Source organism: Populus nigra, chromosome 16 (assembly GCF_951802175.1).
Source record: "Populus nigra chromosome 16, ddPopNigr1.1, whole genome shotgun sequence".
Lineage (NCBI taxonomy): Eukaryota > Viridiplantae > Streptophyta > Magnoliopsida > Malpighiales > Salicaceae > Populus > Populus nigra.
Genome location: NC_084867.1, coordinates 4,119,079 through 4,144,224, shown reverse-complemented (window position 1 = coordinate 4,144,224; position 25,146 = coordinate 4,119,079). Strand labels below are relative to the sequence as shown.

The 25,146-nt window shown below is 32.3% G+C and overlaps 3 protein-coding genes across 3 annotated transcripts; all 3 read left to right on the top strand.

Moving 5' to 3' along the window:
- Nucleotides 1-11,949: 11,949 nt before the first annotated feature.
- Nucleotides 11,950-15,891, top strand: LOC133675344 (putative disease resistance protein RGA4). Its single transcript, XM_062096697.1, has 2 exons — nucleotides 11,950-12,117; nucleotides 12,926-15,891. The coding sequence occupies exons 1-2, from the start codon at nucleotides 12,058-12,060 to the stop codon at nucleotides 15,713-15,715; spliced, it is 2,850 nt and encodes a 949-aa protein (XP_061952681.1). The 5' UTR covers nucleotides 11,950-12,057; the 3' UTR covers nucleotides 15,716-15,891.
- A 4,722-nt stretch (nucleotides 15,892-20,613) lies between these two features.
- LOC133676022 (uncharacterized) lies at nucleotides 20,614-22,119 on the top strand. The gene is made up of 3 exons (XM_062097596.1): nucleotides 20,614-20,676; nucleotides 21,273-21,377; nucleotides 21,481-22,119. Exons 1-3 carry the CDS (start codon nucleotides 20,614-20,616, stop codon nucleotides 22,117-22,119), a joined length of 807 nt encoding a protein of 268 aa, XP_061953580.1.
- Nucleotides 22,120-23,449: 1,330 nt separating this feature from the next.
- LOC133676021 (protein ALP1-like) lies at nucleotides 23,450-25,061 on the top strand. The gene is made up of 4 exons (XM_062097595.1): nucleotides 23,450-23,709; nucleotides 23,814-24,180; nucleotides 24,288-24,519; nucleotides 24,610-25,061. Exons 1-4 carry the CDS (start codon nucleotides 23,450-23,452, stop codon nucleotides 25,059-25,061), a joined length of 1,311 nt encoding a protein of 436 aa, XP_061953579.1.
- The last annotated feature ends 85 nt before the right edge of the window (nucleotides 25,062-25,146 follow it).

The following is a 25,146-nucleotide window of genomic DNA, read 5'->3' as shown; positions in this document are numbered from 1 at the left end:
ATGAGGTGATTCTCAACTAAAAAATAATAAAACTAAAAAAAAAAATTTATGATTAGTGGTGAAAGTTCTTGGTAAATTGGTGTAAAATCCCTTAATAAATTAAATTATGAATTTGTGAATAAAAGTATTGACAGTTAGAGTAAACTCATGCGTAATAGAGTAATTTTTAACTAAAAAATAATAAAATTTTAAAAAAATTTATTATGACTAGTGATGAAATTTTTCAAGTGAATTAGAATATATCTCTGATAAAAAAAAAGTGACACGCAAAAAGGGTTGATGGACTAAGATTTGATAAAAATTATGGAGGGGATATTTAATAAGTGGCATTGTTGTAAATAAGGAAAAATACTTTCTTCCCCTTTAAAAGCCATGAAAGACACCATTTATGGAAGAAAAAAAAAGGGAAACTTGAAAATTTCTTTATTTCTTCTTCTTCTTTCTTTCTTGAGTTAAATGGCATGGAGTTTTTGGTTTAAGGGTTTTCCACCTCAAAATCAAAACCAAATTAGTAAACTTTTAGATAGAGATTGAAAGTTTAGAAGCTCGAGGAAGAAATGGTTCCATTGGAGGAGAAAGAAGATTTTTGAAGAATTGTCCATTAAAACTCATTAAAGTGAGTTAGTCATGAGTCATAAGAAGTTTAATTACAAGAATTTTTATTATTTTAGGTAAGGAAATGAAACCCTCTAATTTTGGATTTGTTAGGATTTATGGTTGATTAAAAAAAAAAGATAATTTAAATGATTCTTTGTTAATTTATGATGCAATGACGTGTTTATTAAGTAAATTGAAGGAACTTTAGTCGATCATAGGGTTCGTCTAGTTGTTAGTTTTAAAAATTAGAGGAATTTTAAAAATTAACTTTGATTTAGGTTGTTTTGGGTTTCTTTATGTTATTGTGATGATTTAATTATAATTTAAAATCAAAATTCTAACTTATTTAACCTCAATGACCCGAGAATTTAAAATATTTGTGTAATCAAATTACCACATGTTTTTAGTAATTTATCCAAGATTAAACAAAATTGTATCCTTCACAAAAAAATAAATAATAAATAAATAAAATAGGCTCCTAATAGTCAAGTTCATTTCTTTAAAAATCATCTCTCAAATTTTACTTAAGTAATTGTGTAGCAATTAAACTATAAATTCACTAATTTGAAGTGTGTTTAATATTGTAGTAACAATTATTTTTTAAAATATTTTTTATTTTAAAAAATATTAAAATAATATATATTTTTTTTATTAAAAATTATTTTTAACATTAAGACATTAAAATAATTTAAAAATATAAAAAATTAAATTTTTTATTAAAACACTTACCAAAAACAAATTCATCCTCTTGCTGTTAGGGCACTCCCAATTAAACCATTTGTAGAAAAACCCCTTGCTTTGTATGACACTGCAGTTTTCATGTTTCTTTGTTCTTTGTTTAATTTTCCTCTTTAACATATTTTGTGTATTCGCATTTTAGGACTTGCGTCATTTGGTTTCGCATTTCATCCTTTATTCAAGTTTGAAAAATAAAAAAAAGAAATTTGCAAAAAAAATTTCATTTAATTTATTATATATATATATTAAAAAAAAAGGTTATTGTTCAATAGAGTTCTTTATTTTATATAAAATATTTTTTAATATACAATATTTTACATATAAAATACTTTTTTAATATTTATCTTGAAATATATTTCGTTCTATAAATAAAATATTTTTTAATAGTGATGATGGTGAAATAAAAAACAATAACAATAATGGTGAAATAAAAGGAAGGATGACAATAAAGAAGACATTGGTTGGGCGATGATAGTAATGAAAAAGAAATGATGATGATCAAGGAAGAGGAGGTGATGGTAGAAAACAAAATAATAATTATAGAAATAAAGAAAAAAATGATAGTAAAAAAAGAAAAGATGATAATTATGGTGATGAGATGAAGATTGTAGTTAAAATAATTAAATGAAATTATCAATGAATTACTTTTTATAAAATATTTTATAAAATTTAATGAGATGAAAATATTTTTTAATAAATAAATTAAGTTTAATAATTAATTATAAAATAATTTTTATTGATTAATTTTTGTATAAAATATTTTATAAAAATAAATACATAAAAATATATTTTTTAAAAAAACACAATAAGATATTTTCCGCAAATCAACCAAAGCCGCCAGTGTCATATTCGATATCTTACTTTGCCACTTGTTTTTTTTTTGTTTTTCTCACGTTTGGGAATCTTGACTTTATTGTACGAGGGAATTTTATATTATTTTACTGTATTTTTAAAATGCAAAAAAATTATGGGTTGTTTTGGTTATGACACGTTCGCTTTTGGTCTGTATTTGACAGCTTGGGCTACTTCAGAGTGGCTACTTCATGGTCCGTTTGTTTACGCGGCTGCGGCTGTATTTTAATTAAAATACAGCTGTCAGTCATTTGGTAATGAAAAAACTTGATTTATTGTACCTGGGTTCCACGTTTTTTTTTGCAGCTGAAACGTAAAAAATGAAAAGCAAGAAAATCATGCTTTTCATTTACTATGCATGCTAATTGCACTGTTCACTGAACAGTGCAATTAACATGCACAGTGTACACGGTACATTGTTCAAGTGAACAGTGCAGGGGAATTGCACTGTTCACGTGAACAGTGCAATTAACTTGCACTGTTAAAACATTTTTTTTTAGTGTGTATTAATTTTATTAATATTTTTTTAAAAAAAATAGTTTAAAGTAAATTAAATTTATTTGCATTGTGATATGAACAATATATTTTTACCGAAAAATTAGTATAGAGTAAATTAAATTTACTCGCACTGTAATATCAATTTTATACATGATAATATTTTATTTAATTGTATTATTAAATAGTTTAATGAAATAATAAAAAATATTTATATAAAGTATTATTTATTTCATAATTTAATATGAGTAATTAATTTTACAATATTTAAATTTAAAACTATCAATATTAATATATATTTTTTAAAATTATTTTATAACCTCAATTTCAAAAGCATTTTTACCCAAACACATTAAATTATTTTTTTTCAACCTCAATTTCAACCACAGTTTTAACCAAACACCTATTTTTTCAAACCAACTTCAATTAAAAGTACTTTTTATAAAATTATTTTTTTCAAATCACAACCACAACCACTACCGCAATACCAAACACATACTGAGTGTATTAATTATTTGCTTTGGTGTGTGCTAATATGTAAGCCTTGTTTACATGGAGGATTTCATTCAATGTTGTGTTAAGCACCGTATGTTTCATACACCTCTTTACTGTAATTGGATTGAAATCATTCGTAATCTATTGCGTTTGATTCACTTCTTTGAGTGTATTAATCATTCGTAATCTATTGGATTGATATAATTATTTCTCACATCCTCTCTCTCTCTCTCCTTTTCTTTTTTTGTATGCCTTTATAATGTGGAGCCTCATCTAAAGGCATCATCTAACGATCTATCTGCCTTCAAACAAGCCAATGATCTTGATGCTTCCGGTGAAGCCAGTGAAATTAAGATCTATAATAATAAATCAAAAGCTCACATTAGTAGGAGTGTTAGGGCTCGAATCGACGCATCGGCGAGGCGATTTCCGCTTCAAAGGAGACGAAATCCGACTCTCGTGCATCACTAGATCTGCGTTAGATCTTAATCTCCGTTTCTGAGGAGTAGTTTCACCGTTGGATCGAGAGGCATGTATCATCCTTGTTATGGAATTCCTCCATGTTCGTGTGGCTCTTGAGCAGTGTTGGTGGTGCGTGGAATATCACTCCATGGCCAAGGCACAATCAACGGTGGCCCCTCTTACAACGACACGGACGGCGAAAACGATCGCTTGCATGTCCAAAAGTTCACCTCTTGGGATATTTTTATTGATCGCTACATTACCAAAATAGCCTCTCCATTTCTTCATGAGAGCACCGCACACAAATCCAGTCTTGAAAATAGCATGCCGTGGAAAAATTAGAGGGAAGGTATTTAGTAATTTGGAGTGGAGATAGAAACAAAAATTTTTGAGAGGGAAGGATCGATGGAGCATTGAGTGGGAGAGGGAGAGGGAAGAGTAGATTAAGCGATAAGGGGATTGGCGTCTACATGTCCCTGTCCGATCTTTGAGCCCCATGTGAAACAGAGGCCATTCTCGACGTTTTCCTTCTGTTGGCTATTTTCTCTTAGTGCCAACAATAGAGTCTCGACGGAATCGTCGATCTCTTCTTACACGTTTGAAGGGTAGACAATTCAATGTACTAAACATGAGAATTTCAACCATGTTGCTTGCTTTCAGATCTTCTACATCAAAACCTTGTTTATACTGGGGACATGAACGCTAGCTATTATTAATAAAAAAAAATCCAAAATCTCAACCTAATACCGCAAAAGGCCATCATCTGTATCTAGATATACACTAGTTATTTAACATGCAACTCGCCCCGGGTTGCATAATTATTATTTGCAATTACCATCCTAGTGAAGATCAAGCAACTGTTCTCTGCAATTCACAACAAGAAATTTAGCACCAAATATTATCATTATCCGCGCAAATGAAACCTCAGTTTCAGTGGATTAAGTCCAAATAAATGAGAGAATGGTAGACTTGGAAGCTAAAGCATTCATCTAAAAGAGATGATACCCATCGATTTTGTGGATTAAATCCAAATAAAGTTATCAAAACCCAACACAAAAAATCTTCAACAATAAATATGATTTCTGCTAGTGAAAGGCAAGCCCCCTGGTACCTGTGCTTTCTAAATGCCATCACAGCCCCGTTCAAAGAACTTCCAGACAGAGGATTCTTCAGACCAATAGATTTACTAACGGAAGACAATAAATTCAAACTGTGATATCAGAATCAATATAGATACCTCCATATTTGCATAATCCAACATAAAAAGGACACCTTTTATGTTTATGCCACAACTTCGAGAGTTGAGAATTCATAAATGCCCGTTGTTGAGAGCACTACCAGACTATGTTTTGGCAGCGCCTCTACAGGAATTATTCATAAGTGGTTGCCGCAATCTAAGGAAACGTTGCGGGAAGGAGAAGATGGGTGAAGATTGGCAAAAGATTTCTCCCATCCCAAACATTTATTTTCATGATATATAGGTGAGAAAGACAGAACTCTTTAATTAGAACCGGCAGGAACAGGTAAATTCTTCTACAGTGTTAATTCTTAACGGTATAATATTTTAGTATATTTTAACAAATCCATTTTAATTAATTATGTAAGTCATAGCTAGGTCACTGGGATTTTTGTCATTCAGAAAATGGAATGCTCATTTTGACATCTACCATTCATTGGGTTGTTTTGGTGATGACACGTTTGCTTTTGGTCTGTGTTTGACAGCTTGGGCTTAGAAGATACTGAAGAGTTACTTCACTGTGGGTTCCGATTTACTTTGTGCATTTGAAGATTTTCCCTTGATATTTTTGGAATCACATCGAAGGGCATTCTGGTATAATCAAATGGAGGATTTCATTCAGTGTTGTATTAAGCACCGTATGTTTCATACACCTCCTTACTGTAAATGGATTGAAATCATTTGTAATCTATTGTTGACTTGGATTTTATTTCCTACTTCCCATTTATTCTCACATCCTCTCTCTCTCTCTCTCTGTTTTTTTTTCTTTTTTAATTATTGTGCACCCCAAACTAGATTACATCTTAAGGAATTATTGTTAACCCCAACTTACATGTAAATGTGCAATCGTTGATGGATCTCGAGTTGGCGGAATCTCTTTAATGATTTGGTTCTTAAAAATAGCAATTCATCCGTAAATGGTGTTCATAAATATGTCCATGACATCAAAAAAAAAAAAAAAGTAACTAATACATGGTTTCTATTTCAAGAGCCATCATCAAAAGTACAAGATTCTGATTGCCAAATTCTTCTCAACCAAATAAAAGTATGATTAAATATATAGCACAATTGAATAGCACCAAATACTCAATGGATCAGCTAAAAAAAACAAATTACCAAAACATAGATTCTAAACATAATAACAATTTGAAATGGTGCAACTGAACCACTACATTGCATGGTAGAGGATATTCAGTCGACTTGTGTATTTAGCATCGTACACCTTATGCCATAAGAATTTCGAAGTTAAATGTATTTGGACTAGAGTAGTATTAGGATGAGTTCTCTTCTTGAAAATATTGTGCATCCTAATCCCACATGGAAGTGTGTGATCAACCCCATTAGAATCATTATACATCCCAACTCACATGCAAATGTACAATTCCTTGTGGACCTCGGGTTGTGGGCTCTTCCCTATGATTTGGTTCGTGGGAGTGGCTAATTGTTTACGTATCCAAGAATATATATGCGATCTAAAAAAATATAAAAAAGGGGATATTAACTAAAACATGGTTTCCAGTTCAAGAGCCATCATCAAAATTACAAGATTCTTATTGCCAAATTCTTCTCAACCAAATAAAAGTTTCATTAAATTGAATTGAATAGCATCAAATATTCAATGGATCAGCTAAATAAAAGGTACTGTTTGTAAAAACAAATTTAATATATCTCAAAATTAAGCAGATTATTTTGGTAATTAAAATAAGAACTTCAAAAAATATAATAAAGAAATGAATTAATATGGCCTGACGTAGTTAAAACATATCGGTAGACTCGAGTAACTTGTTTAAATATTATTGGTTTTTTAAAAAAAATAATAATAATTTCGGTCAAAACGATGTTATTTTAAATTTTTTTATAAAAAAATTAAATTAACTTGGATTAACCTTCCTATATTAGACCTAATTCTTGACCCGGGACGTTGAACCTCAAGTAAAGTTTTAAAAACTTTGTCCCTATAATTTTTTTTTCTAACAATGTAGCACTATATTTATTTTTCATTTCTTTAATTTCACCATTTTTATCTTGATTTAAGTTTTTTTAATTTAATTTAATTAATTTTACTATCGGTTAAATTTCTTATATTTTAATAGCCTAAAAAAATTATAATCAGTGGTTTACATTACCATACAACAAAAAATTAATAGCATACATATCTACAGTCATGATTGATTAAATATTGAAAAAACTTATCAAGAAAATTAATATAATCAAGAATAAAGAGTTCAAAATTTTTGTTAAAATTCAAAAAAATGGTGAAATGTCTGATTTTTAGGGATAATGTCAACAATTTCATTAAATCTAAAAAAGTGATGAAATCTCCTATCTTCAAGGATTAACGTGAAAGTTTTTGTTAAAATTCAAGAAATTGTGAAATCTATTGTCTTTAGGGATTAATGTAAAAAAAATTAAAAAATTAATGAGACCTCCTTTTAGAGATTGAAGATGGCAAAATTTTTGTTAAAATTCTTTTATTCATAACAGTTGAGATTATATATATATATATATATATATATATATATATATATATATATATAATAGCATAAAATAATTTAGAAAAACATAAATAATGGTAATTTTTCATTTAAAAAAATATGATAAGGATGATGTTTAACCTAATACTTGAATCTTTAAAAAACTAATATTAATTTTAGAATTTTTAATTTTTTTTAATTATTAGATAACAATTCTTTTTATTGCGTTAGTCTGTGTTGCTAAAATTAACATCATATTTTACTATCATTACACTATAAAAAAACAAAAAACAATATGTAACGGCTCTTCAAAATATACTAGCTTTGATACCCGCACGATGCCGCAGGTTATTTTTTTTGCATAAAAAATATTAAAAAGAATAAAAAATTAAAAATCTTGGGTTTTTCTACAAAGTTATACCCAAGAATCTTGGGTTTGGCTGCAACGCCTGACCTAAGAGTAATATTTATAATATTAATAATAAAATTAAACTTGCATGACCCAAGTTTAAGTGAGTCTGACTGTAACACCGGACCCAAGAATACTGGATGTGGGTCTGGCTATAAGGTCGTGTCATAAAAGTGTGATAATTAAATAGATTAATTACAAAAAACAAAAAAAATCAACAGGAAGGAAAAAACTAATGAAGAAAAAGAAAAAAAACATTGAATTAATTGGGTTAACCTTTTATACTAAGTTATCCCGTAAAACCTGAGATTTGCGTCATCAAAGTTTGATAACTAAATAGAAAAAAAAATGACGGGTTTACCTAGAATTAACCGGGTTAACCCATCAAACCAAGTTAACCCGTCAAGCCCAGGATACGTGTCATGAAAGTATGAAAGTCTAATAATTAAATAGAAAGAAAATTAACTTTAACAAACTAAACTAAATGAAAAAAATAACTCGTCAAATCAGGTTAACCCATCAAACCCGAGATTCGTATTATGAAAATCTGATAACTAAATAAAACAAATTTAACATTAACAAACTAAATCAAACAAAAAAAATTCATTAAAAAAAAATAAAAAGAAAAAACAAAAGAAAAAAAACAGTTATATAATATAATACAATATAATTATAATTATAATGAAAAAACGTGGGGAAAATTTAAAAAAATAGAAAAAAAAAGTGGGGAAAGCTAAAGCTAAAGCTAAATTCTCAACCAACTCAATATTTAAAATATAAATTTAACAAAGATAATTTAAAAAAAAAACATGTGGGGAAAACACTGTAGCCAAACAAAAACCATGTAAGGGAAACACTGTAGTAATCCATAGTATTTTTTTTTTAAAAAAAAGCTACAAACCTAATTTCTGAACCAGCTCAATATATAAAAAAAACTGACAAAGGCTATCTAAAAAAAAAAGAAGTCAATTTTGGGTAAAAGAAATGAAAAAAAAATGTACAAAAAAGGAAACAAAAGCGAAAAAAAACACGTGGCGAAAGCTACCGTGTTTTAAAGAAAAAGACAAAAAAACTAAATTTTCAATCAGCTCAATAGTAAAAAAATAAAATCAACAAAAAATAATTCTGAAAAAAACAAAACAAAAAAAAAATATGTAAAAAATGACAATTTTGGAAAAAAAATATAAAAAAAACATATAGGGAAAGTTAAAGCTAGATTATCAGCCAGCTCAATATTGAAAAAATAAATTCGATAAAGATAATTTTTTAAAAAAATATATGGGGAAACACTGCAGCAAAACAAAAACTATGTAGGGGAAACACTGTAGCAATCCATATTGTTTTTTTTTTAAAAAAAAACTACAAAGCTAAATTCTCAACCAACTTAATATAAAAAAAATAAAATCTAAAAAGATCATTTTGAAAAAAAAAGAATAAAGAAATCATAAAAAAAAGAAAACAATGTATGAGAATATTATAGCAATCCACAACGAGATGATTTGCCCGTGCGCTGCCGCGAGCTTATAAAACAAATGCACTTGATAATGTTATAATTGTGAACCAACGCTAGATAAGTAATAGAAATTAAAGGTATGATGGAGCAAATATTTCATGACGGAAAAAAAAGTTATGTTGGTGATCAAAAACTTAGAGACTGAACAAAATGATTTGTAGCAATCTACAGTGTTTTGTGAGGAAAGATACGGTGATTTCGCCACATGATTTAGCTTTTCAGTTAATAAAAAGCAAAAAAAAATACAAAGCTAAACTCTCTACCAATTTAATATTAAAAAAAAACCAACAAAGATAATTTTGGAAGAAAAAAAAACCCATGAGAAAAAACGTTGCAGCAATTGACAATGTTTTGTGAGGAAAACTATAGCGCTTTTCCCAATAAAATAAACTAAAAAACTATTTAGAGAAATATTGTAGCAATCCACTGTGTTTTGTGAGAAAAACTACAACGCTTTCCTCATATGATTTAGCTTTATTGTAATTATAATTATGAACCAACTCAATATTCAAAAAAAAAATCGATAAAGATAATTTTAGAAAAAATCATAAAAAAATCACATGGAAAAACACTGCAACAATTCACAGTGTTTTAAAGAAAAAATAACAAAGTTAAATTCTTAATCGGCTCAATATAAAAAAAAACAACAGAGATAATTTTAGAAAAAACAAATAACAAAACAAACACAAAAAAGGTAAAAAAATCATGTTGGAAACACTGTAACAATTCACAGTGTTTTGTGATGAAAGCTACAGTGCTTCCCCACATGATTTAGCCTTATTTGTAATGACTTGTAATTGTAATTCACAAACAACTCAATATTAAAAAAATAAAATTAAAAAAGATAATTTGAAAAAAATTATAACAAAAAAAACTATGCGGAGAGACACTGTAGCAATCCACAATGTTTTATGAGCAAAGCTACAATACTTTCCCCATATGATTAAGCTTTATTACAAAGTTAAATTTTAACCAACTCAATATTTTAAAAAATTAAATCGACGAAAATAATTTTGGAAAAAAATATTACAAAAAAAAAAACACAAAAGAAACTGGAAAAAACCATGTGAGGAAAAACTGTATCAATCCATAGTGTTTTTTGAGGAAAAACTTGTATTTACTTGTAATTGTAATTCTTAACTAGCTTAATATTTAAAAAATAAAATTGACAAAGATAATTTTAGGGAAAAACATAACAAAAACAGAAAAAAACCATGTGGGAAAAAACACTGTAGCAACCAACAGTAATTTTCGAGGAAAGTTACAGTGCTTTCCTCACATATTGTAACTGTAATTTTTAACCAGCTCAATATTAAAAAATAAAATAAAAAAGATAATTTCAGAGAAAATCAGAAAAAAACCACGCGGAGAAACACTGTAGCAATCAACAATGTTTTAAAGAAAAAAAATTACAAAACTAAATTCTCAATCAGCTCCATATTAAAAAAATTTAAAAAATATAATTTTGAAAAATAAAGAAATAAAATAGAAAAACTATGTGGAAAAACATCGCAGCAATCCACAGTATTTTTAAGAAAAAAATTACAAAGCAAAAATTTTAACCATGTCACTATTTAAAAAGTAAAATCAACAAAAATAATTTTGGAAAAAACAAAAGAAAAAATTAGGAAAGTTGAAAAAAAATGTAATTTTGAAAAAAAAAATTTGAAATAAAAAATAAAAAAAACGAAAAAAAAAAGAAAAAAGAGAAAAGTTAACAAAAAATAAGAGGGAAGAATCACTGTGGATTACTGTTGTAATCCACAGTAAAATGTGTGGGGGGAACAATGATTCCCCTACACCATTTAGAGTATGTTTTAATGTTTTAAAGAAAAAAACTACATAGTTAAATTTTCAACCAGCTCAATATTTAAAAAAATTAGCAAAGTTAATTTTGAAACAAAAAAATTTTTAAAAAAAAAACAAAAAATGAAGAAGAAATCAATTTTGGGTAAAAACGAAAAGCAAAAAAAAAAAACATGTAAAAAAAAACCTACTACTACAGTGAAAAACCCACACATCTTAGAGTTCTTTAATTTAAGGACACTTTTTACTGTAACTAAATATTTTCAACCCGTAACAAAATTATCAGAAATGATCATTATATATAATGTCATAATTAAGTTGATGCAGCGACACCAAACCCTCTATAAAATAGATTAAAGATCCAATTTAATAATTTGATGAAATTGAAAATTAAAGATTCAATTTAATAATTTGAAGGAATTTGATATGATTTATATATTTCTTTCAAATTATATGTAATCTTTTATGGTATGAAAAGGAGGTTTGAATTCAAGATTTTCTAGGAAGAATTAGCAACAATATGTAAAGGCAGGTTCATCTGCATCGATACGAGAGAGTTTTATTTGCTAGGACATGCCTTGTTGTATGATTTATACAGTGTTTGATTTTGTATTTCAACAACATTTAAAAAAAAAATCAAATTTTGAAACACTACAAAAACTAAAAAAAAAAAATATTGAGACACTAAAATACAAGCTTCCTTTTTTTTTTTTCCAACCTACAAGTTGTGCTCTCCAAAAACTAATAAAAAAAAACTAATAAAAACTAACTTAATTTGAGACACTAAAATAAAAAAATGTTGAGACTCTAAAATACAAGCTTCACCTGCAACGCCAAACCCTAAGTATATAAACTAACTTCCATTCACAATCATCAGCCGCCTCCTTCTCTTCACCCTCTCTTTCTCTCGGCTCATCCCGTCATCATTGCTTCTCTCTCTCTCTCTCTCTCTCTCTTTCCAATCAGAACTAAACAGACGATGGCTGAGGCACTTCTATCTCCGATCTTGGAGCAGTTAACCACGATCGTTGCTCAACAGGTATTTTTCTACCATCTGCAATAACCTGATTTACCTAGCAGAGATAAGAAATATATATAAAGTTCAAGCCTTTTTTTCTTCCTATCATAAAAGGAATACTTTTAACTTGAATAAATAAAAATAATATTTTAAATCCTCAAGTATATATTTGGATTTTATTAAAGAATCTTCTTTTTCTTGTTTTATTATTTTTCATATTTCCAAAAATAACCTAAAGAAAATATATCATTCCAAATATAGGAAAACCGAAAAAGGCAAAACAAGAAATATTAAGGGTAAAATAATCAATAAAAAGTTCAAAGGATTACCGAGCGAGTATATATATATATATAAGGTAAAATATCTATAGTTTAATGTAAAATAAAAACCAGATTTTATGTCGGTTCAAAGGAGAAATCCTTCTCTCGTGAGAACATTAAACTCTTTCCATGCCTATATTAATTATATATATATATATATATATATACACGTTCAGGTTTAACGTTTTACCATTTAAGATTCATTTTATACCTTCTTGTACAGTAGCATAGTGCATACTGATATCATCATAATGATGATAAAAAGAAAAAAGAAATATTATTATTTCTAATAAATGTTTTTTATATAAATTATTAATATAGTAAATCCATTTCACAATAAAATATATTAATACAAAATTAATAGAAATGTTTCCTATGCTTGAACTTCCTTGTCTTTTCTACACTAATATGTACTGGAAGAGGTGAACCTAGTAGGGGGTGTGAAATTGTCTTCAAATCACAGAGATGTTTCCTATGCTTAACTTTTCTTTTCCTTTGTAAACTAATAGGTACAAGAAGAGGTGAACCTAGTAGTGGGTGTGAAGAAAGAAGTCGACAAGCTGAAAAGCAATCTCCTTGATATTCAATCTGTCCTTGAAGATGCAGATAGAAAACAAGTGAAGGATAAGGCTGTAAGAGATTGGGTAGACAAGCTCAAAGATGCATGTTATGATATGGATGACGTGCTAGATGAATGGAGCACTGCAATTCTTAGATGGAAAATGGAGGAAGCTGAAGAAAATACTCACAGCCGACAGAAGATACGGTGTTCCTTCCTGGGATCTCCTTGCTTTTGTTTCAATCAAGTGGTTCGACGTCGCGACATTGCCCTGAAGATCAAAGAAGTTAGTGAAAAAGTGGATGACATTGCTAAAGAGAGAGCTAAGTATGGCTTTGATCTGTACAAAGCCACTGATGAACTCCAGCGACTAACAACTACCTCCTTTGTTGATGAATCAAGCGTGATTGGTCGAGATGGTGAAAAGAAAAATGTTGGAAGCAAGTTGCTGGCTGAAAGTAGTCAAGAAGCACGGGACGTGGATGTCATCTCTCTAGTAGGGCTGGGCGGAATTGGAAAAACAACTCTCGCCCAGCTAGCTTTTAATGATTCTGAGGTTACGGCTCATTTTGAGAAAAAGATATGGGTGTGTGTTTCAGAACCATTTGATGAGGTTAGAATAGCCAAAGCTATCCTTGAGCAGCTTGAAGGGAGACCAACGAATCTGGTTGAATTGCAATCCCTTTTGCAAGGGGTTTCTGAATCCATTAAGGGAAAGAGGCTCCTTCTTGTCCTTGATGATGTCTGGACAGAAAATCACGGACAATGGGAAAAACTGAAACCATCTCTCACAGGCTGTGCTCGAGGAAGCAGAATTCTAGTGACCACTCGTAAGGACGCTGTGGCAACGATGATGGGAACTGACCACCGGATCAACATTGAGAAATTGTCTGATGAGATATGCAGGTCAATATTTAATCACGTGGCATTCCAGGAAAGAAGCAAAGATGAGCGCGAAAGATTGACAGATATCGGCGATAAAATTGCAAACAAGTGCAAGGGCTTGCCTCTAGCTGCCAAGGTATTAGGAGGTCTAATGCAGTCTAAAAGAACAAGAGAAGAGTGGGAACGTGTTTTATCTAGCGAACTGTGGAGGCTAGATGAGGTTGATAGAGATCAGGTTGAAAGTCGAATATTTATACCTTTGCTTTTGAGTTACTACGATTTACCTTCTGTGGTAAGACGATGTTTCTTGTACTGTGCCATGTTTCCAAAAGACTTCGAGATGGTCAAAGATGAATTGGTGAAGATGTGGATGGCTCAAGGTTACATCAAGGAGACTTCAGGTGGAGATATGGAGCTTGTAGGAGAGCGGTACTTTCATGTCTTGGCAGCGCGCTCTTTCTTCCAAGATTTTGAGACGGATATATTTGAAGGAATGAAATTCAAGATGCATGATATAGTGCATGATTTTGCCCAATATATGACAAAAAATGAATGTCTAACAGTGGATGTCAATACACTTGGAGAAGCAACAGTGGAGACTTCAATTGAAAGGGTTCGTCATTTAAGCATGATGCTGTCAGAGGAGACCTCTTTTCCCAAGTCCATTCACAAAGCAAAAGGTCTTCGCAGCCTCTTGATCCACACTGGAGACCCTTCGCTTTTAGCTGCACTACCTGATGTATTCAAGCAGTTGACATGCATCAGGTCATTGAATTTGGCAAGGTCTCTAATCAAAGAAATACCAAACGAGGTAGTGAAATTGATACATTTGAGACACCTAAATCTGGCATCTTGTGGATTGTTGGAGTCCCTGCCAGAAACCATGTGTGATTTATGCAATCTGCAATCCCTACACGTTACTTGGTGTTATTCTCTCAAGGAATTGCCTAACGCGATTGGAAAACTTATCAAATTGAGGCATCTCCGGATTCATGGTTCAGGTGTGGACTTCATACCAAAGGGAATAGAGAGGATAACATGTCTTCGAACATTAGATGTGTTTAAAGTGTGTGGTGGTGGTGAGAATGAAAGTAAAGCAGCTAATCTAAGAGAATTAAAAAACTTAAATCACATTGGAGGGAGCTTTAGTATACGGAATCTAGGAGGAGGTATAGAAGATGCGAGTGACGCTGCAGAAGCACAACTCAAGAATAAGAAGCGCCTGCTTCGTTTGGAATTGGGTTTCGAAAACACCCGGGGGAACGGCATTTTAATTGAAGCTTTACGGCCTCCGTCAGACTTGGAAAATCTAACCATAACTAGGTACGGAGGGTTGGATTTGCCAAAATGGATGATGACATTAACCAGATTACAGGAGCTTAAACTCTTTGATTGTGCGAACCTGGAGGTCTTGCCTCCGTTGGGTAGATTGCCCAACCTTGAAGGCCTGGTATTGAGGTCGTTGAAGGTGAGAAGGTTGGATGGTGGATTTTTAGGTATGGAAAAAGATGAGAATGCCAGTATTAATGAAGGAGAAATTGCAAGGGTAACTGCTTTCCCCAAATTAAAAAGATTTGCGATTGTCAATCTCTTAGAGTGGGAAGGAATTGAAAGGAGAGTAGGAGAAGAAGATGCCACCACAACTTCAATAATATCCATTATGCCACAACTTCGACAGTTGAGAATTCAAAAATGCCCATTGTTGAGAGCACTACCAGACTATGTTTTGGCAGCGCCTCTACAGGAATTATTCATAAGTAGTTGCCCCAATCTAAGGAAACGTTACGGGAAGGAGGAGATGGGTGAAGATTGGCAAAAGATTTCTCACATCCCAAAAATAATTAATCTTTTTTAAGATGAGAAAGGCAGAACTCTTTAGAACCTGCTCTGAGTGTATTAATTATTTGCTTTGGTGTTTGCTAAGGTTGAGTGTAAATAATATGTAAGCCTTACCATTTACTCTATGTGACCTCTTTACTTACATGGAGGATTTCATTCAATGTGACTTTACTGTAATTCGATTTTATTTCCTACTTACCATTTACTCTCTCTCTCTCTCTCTCTCTCTCTCTCTCTCTCTCTCTCTACTGTAATTGGATTTTATTTCCTACTTACCATTTAGATGGTGTTTGGATATTACCATTTAGATGGTGTTTGGATATGCTGGTGCGGCTGCGGTTGAAAAAAAAAAGCAGTGTCATATATGTTTGGTTAACCACGAACCACAAGTTATTTGTATGTGGGTCCCAGTGAAAACTACGGTTCAATTGCAAAAAGTGAAAAGCAATTACACATTGCTTTTCATGCGTTTCTCCTCTCTCTCATCACCGATAATTTTACAATTACTTTCAAGAACAACCCCTTACTTTCCCAACTGTCCTCTGTCCCTCTTTCTCAATTTCCCAACGGTAAAAAAAAAAAACCCAACAAATTGATGGTGGAAGGTTGTTGTAGATCAATAACGCCCAGTTTCAACATTTCCCTAAACTGGTCCTCCATGCGTTTCACCTCTCTCTCACCACCGAAACTTTGCCCAGTAACCACTGTCAATTACGGTCCTCACAACCTCACAAATTTTTTTCTTGTTTCGGTTGCAAATCTATGTAATTGATGAACTAAAACCCCAATTTCCTTCCCCAAACTGTTCTCCTCTCTTTTCTCTTGCTACAGCCCCATTTCTATTTTGCCCTAAAAATACTGCTTGTCTGCTGTTCTTTGTTCTGGTTTCGTTTTTTATGTCTACTACCAGCTAACAGTGCTGCTGCTGGATTATTTGCTTACTGGAAACAATGTCATGCTTTGAAATTTCATTTATGTGTTGTTCTGCATGGTCTGATATGTTTGCTATGCACATTGATAGTGTTTCTGTTTGAGCTGTTGATGCCTTTACTGTGCGAGTGTTTATTGTAATCGTAATGAGTGTCCTGTTAGCATGTCGTGTAGGATTATGTTTATTTCTACTTGTGCAGTCAAAATCAGAATTTTGAGTTTCTTTTTTTTTGTGTTTGCATGCTGCGAAAGAAAGCTGGGTTTTTTTAAATGTAGAAATAGATTCTGTTCTGTTTATTTTTTTCCCTCTGTTTTTAGCTTCCAAACAGCATGATGGCAATGAAGTGTTGCTTGATAATTCAAAAATTATCTCATGGCTGAAACTTAGTTTTCTGAACAGTTGAAATAAATGGGTTGCAATTAGTTTTCATTACAAATTAACATGAACATTCTCATTCAAATACATGCATGGTTAATGTTTGTTGCTAACCACACAGCTTTTGTAAATGCTGAACATTGAGTGTTTTATTAGTGTTTAAGTCCACGGTTTACTGTTGCTGTTTTTTGTAATTCATATCAGTTATTGATTTCAAACTTTTGTTAAATGTGTTAAAAGATATCATGTAAGGTCTTGAATTGTAACAGCACGACTTTTACAAGCCCAAAACAACAGTAATTTTTTTTTTTTGTACTTGACACACATCGTGTTGGTAATCGGCGAACATGTTCCCTTCACATCATCAATATATAATCCATACATCAACAACAATCAACATTTCATTTAAAAGTGAATCTTACATAAACTTATAATATTATGTTTGCATGATTAGAAGTTCGCATTTAAAATATACATGCATAGTCATGAGTTTGTATTCTATCCTACAAATAGTCATCACGAATATAATCTAAGAGGATCTAATAATAGTTATACATTCAGTACATTGATTCATATAAAATACATCATGATTTAGAATGCAACTACATGATTCCTTACAAAAGTAGGTTCCCATGTATCGGGTTTCCTAGGCACCTTGTTGGTATGACGTCCTTACTGCAGTACAAAACATTTACAAGAATGCAATTACTTAATAATAATAATAATAACAACAACAACAACAAGAAAATGGTATGGCAGTTTAACGAAGCATTAATATTATCTCATGTTTGAAGCGTGACATTTGTAGTTCCTTCATGTTCTTGGTATACATAACTTGCAGTATATATATATACACCAATTCTTGCAATCAACTATAATCTTAAATCCGGCCATTCTTTTAAGACATCTTTTATCGAGGTTAACTATTCACTCACCCCGGCCATCCCCTTCGAATTCCATCAGCCAAAACTAATCAACCGTTTGTCCTGGTCATCCCTTTGGATGCCATTAGCCGAAGCTAATCATTCATTTATTCCGGTCATCCATTCGGATGCTATTAGCCGAAGCTAATCAATCGTTTGTCCCGGTCATCCATTCGGATGCCATTAGCCGAAGCTAATCATTCGTTTGTCCCGGTCATCCCTTCAGATGCCATTAGCCGAAGCTAATCATTCGTTTGTCCCGGTCATCCATTCGGATGCCATTAGCCGAAGCTAATCAATCGTTTGTCGCCGAAGCTAATCAATCATTTGTCCCGGTCATCCCTTCGGATGCCATTAGCCGAAGCTAATCAATCGTTTGTCGCCGAAGCTAATCAATCATTTGTCCCGGTCATCCCTTCGGATGCCATTAGCCGAAGCTAATCATTCATTTGTCCCGGTCATCCATTCGGATGCCATTAGCCGAAGCTAATCAATCGTTTGTCCCGGTCATCCCTTCGGATGCCATTAGCCGAAACTAATCAACCATTTATCAACATTTAAGCATTTGGCAATCTGATATCTGAATTAACACAATACGACAACGTTCATGATAAGGTATTTCAATGTTCAAGGTCATCTCTTCAGATGCCTTTAACTGAAGCTAATCGTTCATTTGTTAACATTTAAGCATTGGATAGTCTGGTATCTAAATTAACACAATACAATAATATTCATGATAAAGTATTTTTATTATTCAACATTATTTAAAAGGAAGGTGAAAGTCACCTACCTGCAGTAAAAGCTCTACTTGTGCTCCCCTGTTGCTGCTGTTGCACCACAAGGTGGTCCCTCCTACAGTCACAGACTCATCTCATAAATTCTTCTCATTCAAGGATATGTTTTATAATAATCATATCAATAGCTAATAAATCTTTCTTTCAATCATTTCTTTCTTTATATCTTACGTTTTTCTCATTACACCCATTAATGTTGTCATCCTTTATCCAACCATAGTTATCATTCCTTTAAGCCGCTATTATAAAGAATCCATATTCATCCATTACTCATATGTTACTTTCTTATGCATGTTCATTTCCTCATAATAACATACATACATATATCATGTATATTTTCAGAGTTAGTATCTCAATGTGCAAGTGTTCGTATGACTCAATTCCTTTATATAGTATTCACGCGAAAGTCTACTGTTACTGTCTAACTTTGAACTGTTGTTGTCCACTTTCCAACTATTACTGTCTAACTTTGAGCTGTTACTGTCCAATTTCCAACTGTTACTGTCTAACTTTGAGCTGTTACTGTTTGACTTTTCCAACCGTTACTGTTTGAATTTGAACTGTTACTGTTTGACTTTGAACCGTTACTGTCTGACTTTTCCAACCGTTACTGTTTGACTTTTCCAACCGTTACTGTTTGACTTTTGAACTGTTACTGTTTGACTTTTCCAACCGTTACTGTTTGACTTTTCCAACCGTTACTGTTTAGACATTTGAACTGTTACTGTCTAGACATTTGAACTGTTACTGTCTAAACATTTGAACTGTTACTGTCTACACTTTGAAGTGTTACTGTCTAGACATTTGAACTGTTACTGTCTAGACATTTGAACTGTTATTGTTTATACATTGAACTGTTACTGTCCAACTGTTACTATCTAGACATTGAACTGTTACTGTCTGAACATTCATCAGATTTTTAACTATATCTAGACTTATAGAACTCTATTTCAAGCAAGATTAGTCTCGTTGGAAAGCTAATACACGAGGCTACAAGTTCTTTGAAGGAAGGAGAACCCAGTTCTGCCTTTGAGATAGTCAAAATTGCTCATTAACAAACACTACCCTACAGGGTCTGTCAAGACCCAATCTCGGTTGATGACTCATAGCTGGGGTTCTACAGCTCCATATTGAGCAAGACCAATTTCTTAGTTAGCTAACATCCAAAACTACAATTACTATGAGAAACTTGATCTTAATTCTCTCATCCTTCTACTCGAATTCTCTCCAAATGTTAGGAGACGAATCTATCCAGATTCATCAACCTTTCCATTTACACACAACATCCACAATTTAACTCTTTCTCTATCATCTCAACCCCTGGTCATATCATATATCGTTTAAGACTGTAAAAAAAAAGAATATCTTTATAAGAGCCAATTTATCTTATTTATTTCAATCTTCCCTCTTAACGTCAAAATAAAACATTCTTGTCGATTTTACAAACTTTCCGAACAATATTATTCTAAACACAGTCCTTGACACAGTTCCTATAAACCATAAATAACAAACGAATAATATTCCAAACAATCTATACTGTCAAGTTATAATGCATTATTATGAGTATAACATATCCAAATATTAACTTCATCAAATGGTGAAATTTCCAGAAATATGGGTTTAACCGAACTGACCTCAAACTTGCAGACCTACTGTGCGAGATATACAACTTCTATACCAAATGTTTGTTTCAGATCTCCACCATTCAGAATCTAGTCAAAATCAGGAAGAACAACATATTCAAGTTATAGCCTAATCCAACGGTGGCCGAAGGAGAAAACAGACAACAAAGAAGACTGTCCAGAAGTGTATTTCCCAAATATTTTCCTCCCTTGATATCTCTCAAACGGGAACTGATATAGAAAATCCCTACGGTGACAATGTATACGACATGGATGAGAACAACATACCCGAATATTGTGCTGATCCAACGGTGGAAGGTGGAGTTATAGCTGTCGGTTGATTTACCATCAATATATCTTCTCTCCAGCCTCTCTCTAAACTCTCTCTTACTCTTGCCAGTCACTCCAAGAGAGAAAATAGAATGATATTTATAGTTCTAACATCTTGTTAATTGCACATTTATCCCCACCCCTTTTTATCATTTATACATAAACTCTCAACCTTCTGTTATTTGAATATTGACCTCTCTTAATCTTACGTATTCATTTTGTCCTCACAAATGTTTTTCTTTTCAATGATTTAGTACTATATTCACTTTTCATTTCATTAATTTCACTATTTTTATCTTGATTAGGTTTCTTTAATTTAATTTAACCCATTTTACTATTGGTTAAATTTCTCATCTTTTAAATACCTAGAAAAATTATAACCGAGGGTTTACATGAATCTTTTGATAAGGCTGCTTGGACAAAGGAAATGTTGCATATATTTTGTGATATATGCATTAAGGCAATTGATATGGGAATGAGACCTAATACTCATTTCGATAAAACGGGGTGGAAATTTCTTATAACATCATTCAAAGAACAAACTGGCCATGCATTCACTAAAACACAGTTGAAAAACAAATGGGATTGATGCAAAAAGGATTGGAGGATATGGAATAAGCTGGTTTCTGAAACTGGTGTTGGCTGGAATAGTGAGTTAGGCACAATTGCAGCTAGCGATGAGTGGTGGAAACAAAAAATTCAGGTACATTCCTTGTCATCCTAACAATTTCTTTTATTGTTGTCAAATTCCAACCCCAAAATTTTAGTAGTTTGATCCTTCATTACTTGATTTAATTTATATCCAGGAAATTAGAGGAGCTAAAAAATTCAGACATGTCGGTATTGAGCCGTCGTTGAAGAATAAATTTGACCGAATGTATTCTAACATTGTCGCAACTGGAGCGTATGCATGGGCTCCTTCATCAGGTGTACCTGCTGGTAGTGATGTCGATCCTGGTACAAGCAATGCCGACATTGCTCATGATGGTTTGGAAGAGGGCAGTGGTGATTTGGAGGAAGATGTGATTCCAGATTTCCAGACTGACATGGCTCGAATGGTTGGAGGGATAAATATGTCTAACAGCAGCAACACAACAAGCGGTGGCAAAAGAAAAGAACGAGATCATTATGATGTGCGAGGTAGAAAGAAGAAAACAGCTGGAATTGGTGTTCAACTGCTGTCAAGGTGCAATCATCTACTTGAGAGTATGTCGACTAAGAGTGATTCGACTTCTTTGAATATGGATCGCGAAGGTTGTAGTATTCGCAAGGTGATGGATGAGCTGCACTCAATTCCTGGAGTTTCAATTGAAGATGAGTTTCATGACTTCGCTACGGAGTATCTCAGTTTAAGAAGGAAAAGAGAAATGTGGGCTAGTATGGGTGATAAGCAACAAAAGTTGAGATGGTTGCAACGAATGTATGCACGAACTAAACGTGCTTAGCTGACATGATATGATTTAAGTTTCTTAACTGTTAATCAATTAACTATGTTCAAGTGCTTTGGATATTTATACATGTTTATTTTTTTATTGCAGAGTAATGGGATGCCGGTTTTTAAAAGAGTAGTTTCCATTTACCGAAGTTTGTCCGAGACATTATATTATTCCACATTTCATGTAACGATATATGAGCATATCCATTTGCGATAATTTATGTACTGTTATATTTATTAAACTGCTTTTCGGGAGTTAACAGACTTGTATGAGAAATTGCTGGTAGTAATGTTGTATTTTATCTAGGAATTACAATGTTCAATGGTTAATGTTAAATGATTGACCCTTTAATGGAATTGGTTGTTAATTTACCTTCACTGTTTTGTTCCCTGTATTTTTTTCTTTGCTGTCGTGAGGTTTGATGGGAATAATAATACATGCTGCTGGTGTTTCTTTCCTTGGCTGCATATTTTCCATTAGGTAGCTACTGTGAGCTTGTGATGTTTGAAAAGAAACCCCTTTTACAGTTTACTGTTGCTGTTTTTTTCTTTGCTGCCGTGAGGTCTGATGGGACTAATAATACATGCTGCTGTGTTTCTTTCCTTAGCTGTAATTTGTTCCATTGGATTAGCTACTGTGAGATTGACATGCTGCTGGTGATTCTTTCCTTGGCTGTAATTTTTTCCATTGGATTAGCTACTGTGACATTGACATGCTGCTGGTGATTCTTTACTTGACAATATTTTTTTCCATTGGGGTAGCTACTGTGAGCTTGTGATGTCTGAAAAGAAACCCCTTTTGCAGTTACTATTGATGTTTTTTTCTTTGTTGCCGTGAGGTCTGATAGGACTAATGCTGTTGGTGTTTCTTCCTTTTCTGAAAGCTTGGTCTTGCTGCTGGTTTTTAACTTTTAACTCTATTTTTATTCCTTTTAACTCTGGTGTGAAAGACTACATGTTAGGATGGTGTACATATATGAGCTGTAAAAGTAACATTATATGCTACTTTTACAGCATATACATACATGTGAATGTACTTATGTTGAAAGCTAAAAAATTGTAAAATAGACGTAAAGAGCATTGAAATTTTTCTATATAAAGAGGAATGTTTGCATCATATTTTTCACTGAAGTAGCTTTCTTCATAACAAGCTTCTCAAACCTCTCAGCTGCATTTTATACAAGCAAGTAGAATACTTCTTTTTTGCTGGCTTTACAGGTATGGAAAAAACTTATGTCGCACCAACTCTTTGATAGTTTTTTTATTGAATGATATTTAATTATTTAAAGTTTTTTATTAACAACATATAATTTTTTTCTTGTTTACATGTAATTGAAGTTATGGATGATCCACGATTTAATGACATATTTAATGAAGATTTTGATGGTAATTATGATAATGTAATGAACCGCATTGTAGACCAAATTAATTATCCTAGTTGTGAAGGTAGTGGTGCTTCAGTTGATGGTGCCAGAGATGATAGTAATGGAAACGACTCCGACGACAGTAATGACGATGATGATGACGAGGACGTTAACGATGATGACGACGACGACGTTAACGATGACAGTAATGGTGACGAAGCATTTATTAGAAGGAGGCATTTTGATAGGAAAAAATTAATTATATGCACAGCTGGAGCTATAAACACGTATTATATTAATTATATGTATAAAGAACCATGTATGGTTTCCTATAACACAGGGATGCATTTTTGTCGGAGGTTTTAAGAGGTCATTGGAAACGAAGTGTTAACATGTTCAGGATGGACGCAACCACTTTGTTGAGTTTGTGCACCGAATTAGAAACGCACCATGGCTTAAAACCGTCAAGAAGAATGAGCGTTATTGAAAAGGTGGCAATGTTTCTATTTACAATAGCAGTTGGGGCGTCAAATAGACAAGTGCAGGAAAGATTCCAGCATTCAGGTGAAACTATTAGTAGATATTTTAAAGAAGTGCTTAAATCATTACGTTTGTTTGCTGTGGAAGTCATAAAACCAGTAGATCCACAATTTACGAGCACACCAAGAGAAATTGCTATGAATCCAAGATTTATGCCACATTTCAAGGTAAGATGATTTTTTTTATAATTAACTAGTTTAATTAAGTTGTTCAGAGGAGTATGAAATATGTTATAAATGTTTATGAGTATTATAAATGTTTTTGTGGCATGTAGAATTGTGTCGGTGCAATTGATGGAACACGTGTTTGTGCCTGCATACCATCTGCAAATCAAATTCCATTTATTGGACGAAAAGGTGTACCAACACAAAATGTCATGGCTGCTTGTAGTTTCGACATGCAATTCATGTTCGTGTGGGCAGGATGGGAAGACAGTGCACACGATACATGTATTTTTCTTGAGGCTATTGACAGTAGCAATATCAAATTTCCAAAACCTCTGGAAGGTTGTGATTTTGACCAAATTGAAGATTTGGTAATTGAAGGAATGTAATTTTTTTCCAGTTTTGTTTAAAATTACATGTTATTTTTTGCAGACAAATACTATTTGGTTGATGCTGGATATCCAAACGAGTATGAGTATTTGGGTCCCTATAAAGGCGAGAGGTATCACTTCCAAGAATTTAGGCGTCGTGGACAACCAAGTGGTCGGAAAAAAGTGTTTAATCGTGCACACTCGTCACTACGTAACGTGATCGAACGTTCTTTTGGGGTATGGAAACAGAGGTGGAAAATTTTGCAAAACATGTCTGCTTATCCATACAAGACACAAGTTGAGATTTTAGTTACATCAATGGCACTACATAACTATATTAGAAGGAGTTCGCAAGATGATGCAGTTTTTTCCAAGTATGATCACAACCCCAATTTAATTCCAGATGACTTTTTATCTGATATTGTTCAGGCTTCGGCCGTTCAAGGCTCACAGAGGCCTTCACGTATGGATTTTGTACGCGATGGAATTGCAAATAGTTTAATGGAACAATAAAGGAGTACATTAATGTATGAGGATTTTTCATTTTGTTATGTAATCATAATTACAAAACACCTATGTTTTGGAATTATATATATGC